This window comes from Triplophysa dalaica, chromosome 5 (assembly GCF_015846415.1).
Source record: "Triplophysa dalaica isolate WHDGS20190420 chromosome 5, ASM1584641v1, whole genome shotgun sequence".
NCBI classification, from domain to species: Eukaryota; Metazoa; Chordata; class Actinopteri; order Cypriniformes; family Nemacheilidae; genus Triplophysa; species Triplophysa dalaica.
Window position 1 is genome coordinate 21,436,766 of NC_079546.1, and position 13,294 is coordinate 21,450,059.

General features: G+C 34.8%; 1 protein-coding gene across 2 annotated transcripts; it reads left to right on the forward strand.

The window, feature by feature from the left end:
- The first annotated feature begins 8 nt into the window (after positions 1 to 8).
- On the forward strand, positions 9 to 8,646 carry LOC130421080 (uncharacterized). Of its 2 annotated transcripts, none has more exons than XM_056748754.1 (3): positions 9 to 6,206; positions 6,485 to 6,804; positions 6,928 to 8,646. In XM_056748754.1, the coding sequence occupies exon 1, from the start codon at positions 9 to 11 to the stop codon at positions 2,922 to 2,924; it is 2,916 nt and encodes a 971-aa protein (XP_056604732.1). In that variant the 3' UTR covers positions 2,925 to 6,206; positions 6,485 to 6,804; positions 6,928 to 8,646. The 2 variants fall into 2 exon arrangements, with proteins under 2 accessions (XP_056604732.1, XP_056604733.1); XM_056748755.1 differs by having other exon boundaries at positions 46 to 6,206.
- Positions 8,647 to 13,294: the final 4,648 nt, after the last annotated feature.

The following is a 13,294-nucleotide window of genomic DNA, read 5'->3' on the forward strand; positions in this document are numbered from 1 at the left end:
GTTTATATATGATCATATATGACACGCGTGAACTCTGTTGTGCTCTTTTACTCTGTTTATATATGATCATATATGACACACGTGAACTCTGTTCTGCTCTTTTACTCTGTTTATATATGATCATATTGGACACACGGGAACTCTGTTGTTCTCTTTTACTCTGTTTATATATGATCATATATGACACACGTGAACTCTTTTGTGCTCTTTTACTCTGTTTAAATATGATCATATATGACACACGTGAACTCTGTTCTGCTCTTTTACTATGTTTATATATGATCATATATGACACACGTGAACTCTGTTCTGCTCTTTTACTCTGTTTATATATGATCATATTAGACACACGTGAACTCTGTTGTGCTCTTTTACTCTGTTTATATATGATCATATATGACACACGTGAACTCTGTTCTGCTCTTTTACTCTGTTTATATATGATCATATTGGACACACGGGAACTCTGTTGTTCTCTTTTACTCTGTTTATATATGATCATATATGACACACGTGAACTCTTTTGTGCTCTTTTACTCTGTTTAAATATGATCATATATGACACACGTGAACTCTGTTCTGCTCTTTTACTATGTTTATATATGATCATATATGACACACGTGAACTCTGTTCTGCTCTTTTACTCTGTTTATATATGATCATATTAGACACACGGGAACTCTGTTGTGCTCTTTTACTCTGTTTTTATATGATCATATATGACACACGTGAACTCTGTTGTGCTCTTTTACTCTGTTTATATATGATCATATATGACACGCGTGAACTCTGTTGTGCTCTTTTACTCTGTTTATATATGATCATATATGACACGCGTGAACTCTGTTGTGCTCTTTTACTCTGTTTATATATGATCATATATGACACGCGTGAACTCTGTTGTGCTCTTTTACTCTGTTTATATATGATCATATATGACACACGTGAACTCTGTTCTGCTCTTTTACTCTGTTTATATATGATCATATTGGACACACGGGAACTCTGTTGTTCTCTTTTACTCTGTTTATATATGATCATATATGACACACGTGAACTCTTTTGTGCTCTTTTACTCTGTTTAAATATGATCATATATGACACACGTGAACTCTGTTCTGCTCTTTTACTATGTTTATATATGATCATATATGACACACGTGAACTCTGTTCTGCTCTTTTACTCTGTTTATATATGATCATATTAGACACACGGGAACTCTGTTGTGCTCTTTTACTCTGTTTTTATATGATCATATATGACACACGTGAACTCTGTTGTGCTCTTTTACTCTGTTTATATATGATCATATATGACCCACGTGAACTCTGTTCTGCTCTTTTACTCTGTTTATATATGATCATATATGACACACGTGAACTCTGTTGTGCTCTTTTACACTGTTTTTATATGATCATATATGACACACGTGAACTCTGTTGTGCTCTTTTACTCTGTTTATATATGATCATATATGACACACGTGAACTCTGTTGTGCTCTTTTACTCTGTTTTTATATGATCAAATATGACACACGTGAACTCTGTTGTGCTCTTTTACTCTGTTTATATATGATCATATATGACACACGTGAACTCTGTTCTGCTCTTTTACTCTATTTATATATGATCATATATGACACACGTGAACTCTGTTGTGCTCTTTTACTCTGTTTATATATGATCATATATGACACACGTGAACTCTTTTGTGCTCTTTTACTCTGTTTAAATATGATCATATATGACACACGTGAACTCTGTTCTGCTCTTTTACTCTGTTTATATATGATCATATATGACACACGTGAACTCTGTTCTGCTCTTTTACTCTGTTTATATATGATCATATATGACACACGTGAACTCTGTTCTGCTCTTTTACTCTGTTTATATATGATCATATATGACACACGTGAACTCTGTTCTGCTCTTTTACTCTGTTTATATATGATCATATTAGACACACGTGAACTCTGTTCTGCTCTTTTACTCTGTTTATATATGATCACATATGACACACGTGAACTCTGTTGTGCTCTTTTACTCTGTTTATATATGATCATATATGACACACGTGAACTCTGTTCTGCTCTTTTACTCTGTTTATATATGATCATATATGACACACGGGAACTCTTTTGTGCTCTTTTACTCTGTTTATATATGATCATATATGTCACACGTGAACTCTGTTCTGCTCTTTTACTCTGTTTATATATGATCATATATGACACACGTGAACTCTGTTCTGCTCTTTTACTCTGTTTATATATGATCATATTAGACACACGGGAACTCTGTTGTGCTCTTTTACTCTGTTTTTATATGATCATATATGACACACGTGAACTCTGTTGTGCTCTTTTACACTGTTTTTATATGATCATATATGACACACGTGAACTCTGTTGTGCTCTTTTACTCTGTTTATATATGATCATATATGACACACGTGAACTCTGTTGTGCTCTTTTACTCTGTTTATATATGATCATATATGACACACGTGAACTCTGTTGTGCTCTTTTACTCTGTTTATATATGATCATATATGACACACGTGAACTCTGTTGTGCTCTTTTACTCTGTTTATATATGATCATATATGACACACGTGAACTCTGTTCTGCTCTTTTACTCTGTTTATATATGATCATATTAGACACACGTGAACTCTGTTGTGCTCTTTTACTCTGTTTTTATATGATCATATATGACACACGTGAACTCTGTTCTGCTCTTTTACTCTGTTTATATATGATCATATATGACACACGTGAACTCTGTTGTGCTCTTTTACTCTGTTTATATATGATCATATATGACACACGTGAACTCTGTTGTGCTCTTTTACTCTGTTTATATATGATCATATATGACACACGTGAACTCTGTTCTGCTCTTTTACTCTGTTTTTAAACGATCATATATGACACACGTGAACTCTGTTCTGCTCTTTTACTCTGTTTATATATGATCATATATGACACACGTGAACTCTGTTCTGCTCTTTTACTCTGTTTATATATGATCATATATGACACACGTGAACTCTGTTCTGCTCTTTTACTCTGTTTATATATGATCATATATGACACACGTGAACTCTGTTCTGCTCTTTTACTCTGTTTATATATGATCATATATGACACACGTGAACTCTGTTGTGCTCTTTTACTCTGTTTATATATGATCATATATGACACACGTGAACTCTGTTGTGCTCTTTTACTCTGTTTATATATGATCATATATGACACACGTGAACTCTGTTGTGGTCTTTTACTGTGTTTATATATGATCATATATGACACACGTGAACTCTGTTCTGCTCTTTTACTCTGTTTTTATATGATCATATATGACACACGTGAACTCTGTTGTGCTCTTTTACTCTGTTTATATATGATCATATATGACACACGTGAACTCTTTTGTGCTCTTTTACTCTGTTTATATATGATCACATATGACACACGTGAACTCTGTTGTGCTCTTTTACTCTGTTTATATATGATCATATATGACACACGTGAACTCTGTTGTGCTCTTTTACTCTGTTTATATATGATCATATATGACACACGGGAACTCTTTTGTGCTCTTTTACTCTGTTTATATATGATCATATATGACACACGTGAACTCTGTTGTTCTCTTTTACTCTGTTTATATATGATCATATATGACACACGTGAACTCTGTTGTGCTCTTTTACTCTGTTTATATATGATCATATATGACACACGGGAACTCTGTTGTTCTCTTTTACTCTGTTTATATATGATCATATATGACACACGTGAACTCTGTTGTGCTCTTTTACTCTGTTTATATATGATCATATATGACACACGTGAACTCTGTTGTGCTCTTTTACTTTGTTTATATATGATCATATATGACACACGTGAACTCTGTTCTGCTCTTTTACTCTGTTTTTATATGATCATATATGACACACGTGAACTCTGTTGTGCTCTTTTACTCTGTTTATATATGATCATATATGACACACGTGAACTCTTTTGTGCTCTTTTACTCTGTTTATATATGATCATATATGACACACGTGAACTCTGTTCTGCTCTTTTACTGTGTTTATATATTATCATATACAGTGGTGGACAGTAACGAAGTAAATGTAATCCGTTTCTCTACTTAAGTAGTTTTTTTGTGTATCTGTACTTTACTCAAGTATTTCAATTTTGGGAGACTTATACTTTTACTCCACTACATTTCAAAGTAAAATATCGTACTTTTTACTCTACTACATTTTCACAATCAGTCGTTCCTTTTATTTATAAATCAGTAAAAACTTAACTGGTAGAACAAGCCACCAATCACAGTACATCACGCGCTTTATTTTGAATTTGTTTTGTTTTGTCTCTGTTGTCGAAGTAACGTTATCTACTTAGCGCGAAAATACGATTCAACACATCAGATTCAGTGCAACTGTCAACGTAACATTTTGACTGCCAATCTCTTAAGTTAAATCATGGAAGAAACTGCAGAATCTAACTTGCCACAAAACCCAAGGCCTTATTTACGCGATTTTTTTGAGATCGTTGAAAAGAAGAACGAGTCTTTAATTTTTAAGTGCCTTCTCTGCCTGCCGCGGTCCTGTACAATTTCTTCAAACAAGAATTCTCCTTTCAATCTAAGGAAACGCATAGAGGTAAGCCATTTTAATTTCACTCATTTAAAATAAAGAGATATAAATCTAACAGTAGCTTGCAGAACACATTTTGGTTAAAATATAGACTGTTACGCTACCATGAACTTTGTACACGTCGTCAGCAAAGTAAACTTATCTGTTTCACCTTATTTCATATTTGAATTTGAAACTTTTCAAGCTGAGTGCTCTGATATTGTGAAATGGGAATCAATCGAATTTAACATTTTATGTTGGAATTTAAATGAATTATATTTTGACTAGGCTGCACCGATTCAATTCACATTTATTTGTATTAGTGTTTTTTCACAATACATATAGTTTCAATGCAGCTTGAATTTGTCTACATAAATATTTTGAGTGATCTGTTATCAGAGGTGACTGTCTAAGTTATCTAAATGTACAGTTTTAAGATAATACAAATCATGCTGTTATAGCTAACATCATGTATTAATTTAAATAAGGAAAAAAATGCAAATTAAAGTAATTATTACAAGTTGGGAACACAATGATTATATTATAAGAAAATTTTGCATTGGTGCATGTATGATGCTAAAACAGTTGGTGGAGTGGAGTGTTCCTTATTAACAGGTATTGTTAGTTTCAAAAGCTTCCAAAGACTGATCTAACTAAGCCTATGCTGAAAATAATATACTCTGTATTTCTTATGACATGCTAAAAGAAAAGCACATAAATATATATTTTATTATTTTATTTAATCAAAGAGTGGAGACTGATCTCTGGTATGTAGTTAATGTTTTGAATGTTGCCTTTTTGCAGAGAAAACATGGTAGCCACATGCAGAGATATATTGCCATTACAGCACCAAGGAAAAGAAAAATGGAGAGCGAGGAGGCTCCTTCAACTTCCAGACAGTTGAAATTGAGCGAAACCAAGCTAGTCACACAGAAGAATGTTGATCATGCAGTGTTGAATTTTGTGACCCACAGTCTACAACCCTTTAGTGTGGTGGACCAGCCATCGTTTCAAGCTTTCTTGCATTAACTTCAGCCAAAAGCCTCTCTCATGTCAAGGACCACTTTGCGACGTAAGATGGATGTGGCAGCACTTGAAATGAAGAAAAATATGAAAAAAGCAATGTCGGAGATCGATTTCATAGCAACGACAACAGATTTTTGGAGTTCAAAGAGAAGAGGTTTCATCGCTGTCACTGGCCACTGGGTTGATCCCAACAGTCTGGAGAGGTGCTCAGTAGCACTAGCATGCAGGCAGCTCAAAGGTCCACAGACTTTTGATGTTTTAGCTTGCACACTAAATGACATACATTCTGAATTCGGCATACAGAACAAGCTTGTTCGAACTACTAGTCATGCACTATGGAATAAGTGTGGCAGATCTGCTTCTGCTGCAGAGATTATAGAAGACGCTTGCAAAATTCAGCTGATCCGCCCCAACACAACAAGGTGAAATTCCTTATTTCTCGCCATTGAGAGAATGCTTTGAATAATTAAAGATCAGGGAGAGGGGGCTATCAGAACCGTCTGCTCTTCACTCGAGTTGCCAATGTAAGTGCTGTTGATGTTTTTTTTCCTTTAATTTCTTTAAATTCATGTTCCAATAATGTTAATGGTAAAACTGCATTTTTTTAATGAATTTCTTCGAAAAGTTGCTTGACTACTAAATGCTCCGTAAAGATCGGATAGGAGTAGATACAGTACAGGGAGAAATACAAGAATTTATCTCCTAAGGGCCTAGTTATTCCACTGTTTTTAAAATGACACACACACACTTAAAATTGTAATGACATGAAATTATTAATTGTTGTCGTTTCAATGTGTGATAGGTTGAGTCCAGTTGAAATTTTTATCTTTCTGGAGGAGTATGCCAGAACCATGAGCCCCGTTGCCAAAGCCCTCAACATTCTTCAGGCTGAAATTGACGTTCAGATGGGATGGCTTCTGCCTCCTCTGACCCTCCTCATCTCGAAACCTGACCGAATTGGCATTACTTCCAGGTACTGCAAACCTCTGGTTGATGCCCTCCAAAAAGTCCTGCAGCAGCGCTTTGGAGACATGCTGGTGGAGCCAGAGTTTATTGCGCCTGCAATCCTTGTCCCGAAATTTAAAACATCCTGGACATCAGATGAAAACATTGTCAAACTAGGTAAGATTATTTTATTTTTGAAAAGTGTCATTAGTCAAAGATTCAGAGAAACTAAGCCAAATGTTATTTCGTTTTTAAAGATATCAAACTAAAAGTGTATCTTGACATTCTCAATTTGTTAAGGTTGACACACGTGAACTCATCTGGCGCTCCCTCACCTCCATTCTCTGGGTTCACCACATCCCTCCTCCACACCACGAGCCGTCTTTACTTCAGCAGCGGGGTTATGATCAGGGTCCAGACACACACTGAGCTCAGAGCCCTCGCCACGGGACAGCTCGACAAACACAATTACTATCTGTCCCACTTCATTATCTGTAAAATGAATTTGTGACTCCACTGTTTCTCTCTACAGAAATACATAGAAAATAGAGACGAGGACAGAAACATCGTCACAGAAGCCACAGAATTCATTAACATAATACATTAGATATAAAGTAGTAACATAATATTAAATGATTAACTTTATTTGTTTATTACCATAACTTGTTCTTTGTAAATGCAGGTTTCTTTGTTATAAAATAAATCAAGTAATGCTCATTTAAGCTTGAAACATGAATGTAGATTTGACATCAAGTGGTGAATGTGTCTGTAGAATAAGAAAACAATGTCTCATGTCATGATTCTGTCTTCACTGATCTTTTGTCTCTCCTATAAGAGGTTGTTAGAGTGTCAGTCAAGACTTTTCCTTCATCTTCTATCTGAATATATCAACAAATCAAATGATTCTTGACTGCTATGAATTGCCTTATTTACTTTCTATTACTGCCAAACGTATTGTTGCTTTCATTCACTGATTTACTTGTATGTGTGTGGATGACTTTTAAGTTCACATGAGGATGTAAATATGAGGCATGAGAAACATTAATCATTTAATGTAAATACTCATCATAGTTTTGTTAATATCATATGAACAGTTGAGTTGTGAAAAATATAAAATCCACATCAGTTGGTGGTCTGACTTGACTAAGACCACCCAAATCTATACGCAGGTAAGCTGGGCGTACTTGTAAATCTCATTGTATCGTCGACTGTTCCAGAACTGTACGATCAGAATACTCAAGTGTGTGCAGCTCATGTCCCAGATGATTGATTCATGAACCTGTGAGAGATCAAGACCGGCTGTGCACAAATTCTGTCAAAATGCTTCACGTAAATGACGTAATTTTACTGTTATTCTTACACTTAAGCAGAAGAGTTATTCATAAAGGTTCATAAGTGTTAAGATTAGGTCTCAGCTCCTTAATGATTTAGGAGAGCTGAAGAGGTCTCCTCACCTATTAAGAGTAACAAGATGGCAGTACAAAGGCAGATACCATGGACTTTACAACAAAGAAACAATGTGTTGATGATTTGATGACATATTATTATATGATTAAATAAGACAATTGAATATTATAAACATTTTTTAAATCCATTTATAAGTATTTTGCATCTTTGGTCTTTCCTTTATATAGCCTACAGTTGTGAGTGTAATAGGAGGTGATTCAGCAGCTTAATTCTAAAAAGTTAACTGTTAAAACCCAATTAAAAGTGTATGAAACCAAGCCAATATGGATACATATTTGTAATATTTTTGTGAATTTTTTTTAACTTTTGCATCTCTGTCGACATCTCTGTTTAAAAAATGAAGTTGCAGTTTACTTTATGTATTTATCTCCATATGGGTTGAACTTAACCAATGTTAACTTTCACACATAAGCATACGGCTCAATATATCCATCACTATTACAAGATTAACATTGTAAATCAGGGGAAGGTAGAAAGAGAGTTTTCAACACTGATTTTATGTACATGATCAATAACAAAAGTTTGGTTTATTTTACCCAAATAAGTCATGGATTGCAGCTGTATACATAAATTACTTAAAATATATATATTAATGGAATGTCTGAATGAAGTAACGTCTTAATTCAGTAATGAATAAATGATGCCGTGCTGCTGTGACCACACATTGTAGTCTTTCATTTACAACAGTAAGAACTTAAGCATAAGCCTTAAAATTTACTGAAAGTTGCTTTTAGCTTCTTTATAAAAGTCTCCTACTCTTAAAAAAGTCCTACATCTTACTAAGATTTTTTTGACACTTTATCAACCTTAAATCCAGTATACACATTACATTACATCTAAAACAAATAATATTTCTTTTAGTCATGTCATTGACCCCTTTAATCGCTCCTATGCGCATCTCCTCATTATATATCTTGTGTTAAAGACACCCTTTGCTGGACAAACTACGGAATTGTACCAATATATATTAAACGGTTAAAGGAACACTTTTAAAAGTAGAAAAGTTTGATAAAATGGTTGTTTCTATGCAGAGTAATGATTCCTAAATGATTGTTTATTCTAAAGAGATGAACATCTTGAGTGAGATGATCCTGTAATGTACTGAATCTGTAAAAACTCAAAATATGAGCTATAAGAGATCCGCTATTGTATAATATGTGTGTGATATTGAGTCATTCCACAGGAGCAATCTAAGTCTGGATGAGTGAATATAAATGATCTCTTCTGTACCTGAAGTGCACCGATGTCTGAGACTGTAATTCTTTGAATGGAAGAATTATTTTAGAATCTTTTTTATACAGAGTCACTGTATCACAGGGTCTTCTTGCAAAAAATCAGCTCAAATCAACATATCCATTACTTCAACTCTACATGTAGAAGGTTATCGATATTAAAGAGGGTGAATAACCATGTACCACACATGAGGATCACCCAATCTGGTAAGTATTTACATCCAAAGAGGGAAGGAGTTTTTTGCTTTATTCTGCAGATGTTCTGGCGAACCGGCCTTCCATCGCAGTAAGAGATCTCAGAGACTAGGATTCCAGATATCAAGAGACTAAACTTTATTTGCCCAAGCAAGCAAAGCGAGACACTTAGAGTTCATCTGAAGATGCCCAAAGAAGACACGACTGACTCCACCTTTTATGCATTGTTCTCAAGTTTTTTATCAGTTAAATTAAATTCAGTTAAATTTCCGGCCAACCATATTAGGATTAAGTCATAGCAAACGCCTCTCAAAAACAGGTGCTTCTCAAAAACACATAGATATACTGTATAAAAAGCACATGATCTTGACACTTTTTGATTTATCAATAGATTGTTACGGTTTTGTCAAGGAGAACCCAATTGCAGGCAGTCACGGGGATGAAGGGTTAACAGATATTTTAATATTAAACTAAAAGACTAAGACTATTACAAAACAGGCAAAACAAAACCCACGAGGGGGAAAACAAGACAGGATCATTTATAAATGAAATCCAGGACAGGGACTAACTAGACTAGAACATAAAACACAGGTTTACTGCAGTACATTGAGGTACAACTGCAATAAAATTGAAATACAAAAAATACAACTGTAGTAAAATTAAGTACAATTGTAAGTTTTCAATCTTCTGAAGTTTAAATTGCAGTTTAATGATTAATGAAATGCATTTATACTCAACTTGTACTGCATTTTACTGAAGTTTTGCTGTTTTGTGCAAAATGTAGCCAATACTGTAGCTACAGTATCTGTTATCACAAATGTTATTTGTCAAGTAACACCAATCCGTGATATTTAGACAATTTGGTCTAATAATGTCAGTCCTGCATTTTACAATATGCTATAATGCTTCAATAATACATTTGTTTTACATAAAGCATCCATCGTGTTTAAGATTAGTTTTAATTTGATAAAAAATTGGTAAAACATCTAATGCACATATCTAAAAAAGACATTTTATTTGTCACATTCTAAAATGATAACATCTTCACACAAGGTAAAATGCAGGAAAGGTAATAAACATTTGTCACAGGTAAAATAGTAAAAAATAGTAAAACAGGCTGCATGGAAATGGATGGTTTTTGAACAACAGCAATGTGTTCAATTTTTGGAACCTGTTGACAAATGACTACCAAGGAATTACATCTAGAGTATTTTGAGTCATACTGATAAGTGGAGTAAACTGTCCCATCACAAACCTCTGAAAGTATGTGCCCTGACTTTGTTCAGTATGAATTGTAGAATTTTGCAGCAGAATATGATGAGACAGTGGTAGCTCTTTTAACTGACCGTGGCCAAAAAACGTACAGCCATTTACCTGTGACATGTTTTTGCATAAGGAGTAACCTCTAAGTGCTGACAACATGTGTTCATGTGCCAGGGAGTCTTCTGAAATATAAACTTTACATAATATTTTTAGCTCATTCAGTCTTGCTAGATTTTGAGTTATTTGTAATGGTACATGTTGTGTCCCATTAAAAAGTTTTAGCAATCTACCATTATGTCCTTCAAAAACGAATGTTGAGGTCAAGGACAAAGGGCCATGTCTCCTGACACTCTCAGCGAAGTGAGTGAGGAGATGAATGTTGTAAGAAACTTCTTGTTTTTTATACAGAGACTCAATAAGAAGTACAAATTCACAAAGTGCCATATGTGCATTATCAATGTTCACATTTGAGATATGTGAACTAGTTAGCAAAAAAATGGCAAAGACTAGTAGCATCCAGTGGTTGAAATACCGGGTGGGTATTAAACCCTTCAGTACAAACGGAGAGATAAAAAGAAATGTTCTCCACTAACTTCCTTTCCATTTTGACGTTCTTTCACAGATCGTGGCAATCTGGTTATTTCACTATGTGGCCGCACCGATTTTAAACGTTTGTCTATCTCCTGCATGACACTTGGGCTTTTTACATTTACTCCGGACACTTTGTTGTCAAACCACAAGCCTGTTACTTGGCGCACTACTCCAAGAAGAACACTATGTAAATAGTCTGGAACAAAACTGTCTGCCATGTCAAAACACTGTAAGGTTGTCAAAAGACTTGGCCCTTTTACACCATTCACTGGGTTGTTACAGAAGCCAGTTCAGCATCATGAATCATGCCTTCATGTGTTCTCAGACTAGGAATAGGAACTGAGAGAGGGCAGACCCTGGTAAATCCATCACCCTTTTCCACTCTTTCTCCAGGGTGAGTACAAAAATTGCAGCCATGTGCCCCATTAAACTGGTTAATATTTTGCACAGGAGCCCTTGCAACAGAGTCAACAGTGCATAGAATGGTAGCGACTTTGGAAAATTAATATGTTTTTTTCGCAGTGTTGTACCACACAACACCTTCACTTTCTAATGATCGACAATCCTCTATGAATGGTTTCAAAAAGCTTTCAATTTTTGGCTTTGTTTGACCAAACCAGAGTGCAGGTACCAACACAAAGTTTTTCCGCTCAGATAGAGTTACCTCGTTTATGATACACTGAACGGGCCACATTGAATAACTGGAAGAGTTAAACACTGGGACACCATCTGTATTCCATGTCAAAGAAATATTACTGCAGCCTTTCAACATTGTGATTCTCTTATACAGTGCACCATCACAGACATCCTGAATACAATCAGAATTGTTATTCAATGCTTGTTTGTCTTTAAGATTATGGTTTTCAAAAAGATTTTTAATTTCATCTCTCAAGCTAGTGTACATGAAATAATAACCCTTACCCAAATGATCTGATACCTTGCATTCTGTATCACACATTGGACAGAGTACGCTCTCAACATCTAGTATACCAATGTAAGCTGCACAATCAGGATTAAGACAGTAATGATGTAACTGCCAGCTGGTTTTGTCAAAAGCTCGATTGAACAGGTAGTTGGTAGAGGGTAAACTATTTTCAGGGAGAAGCATCTGAAGCAAATCCAGTAAATCCTGACATCCTGCCTTGGTCACATGGTGGCGTAGCATGTACCTCAGAAGTGCGGTTAGACTTTCACCTTTTGAAAGTTTGGCTCCCGGATACAAAGGCTGGTCACCATCATGGATAAAGGTTTGACCTGTGTTATTTCCATCCTCAGGATCGACTGACTCGCTATTCTTGAGATGAAAAAATAGAAGAAATTGATGTATGACTAATGAATGTGATTTCGTCAGAATACGATCTCCATTAAACTTATGATTTAGTAGAAATTAGGAATTAGCTTAATATAAATTGTAAATTCATTTTTTTAATTTCATTCATTCACTGGCCTATGATTAATGCCTATAACTATTAATTTCAGAGCTAAAAGCAATATTCTGCTGGTTTAAAAGTTAGGTTACTAATTGAGGGGTCTGCTCAGGTTCTAGAAAGAATTTAACTGGACAATGTGTAGGCATCAATATGATATAAGACAGTTTTGCTTGTCTATCAAATGAAATTTACTTTGTCAATGTGTATGAAATCATTAGTATGTACTAAATTGCCTTTGTGTTAAATATACTTTCTCCTGATTTCCTTCTAAATTCCCTATTTCTTGATAAATACAGATGCATAAAGAACAAATCTTTACATATGAATTAATGAATTAAAAATAAATATTGTAAATATTGTTTTTTTCAGAGCAAGCATACAACTGCAAGTCCACTCGTAATAAGTTCCCTAGATAAGAACACTTAACTCCTCATTGCATCAAGACCTGCTGTGTCATCTGGCTACATGGAGAAATATTTAAATGACACA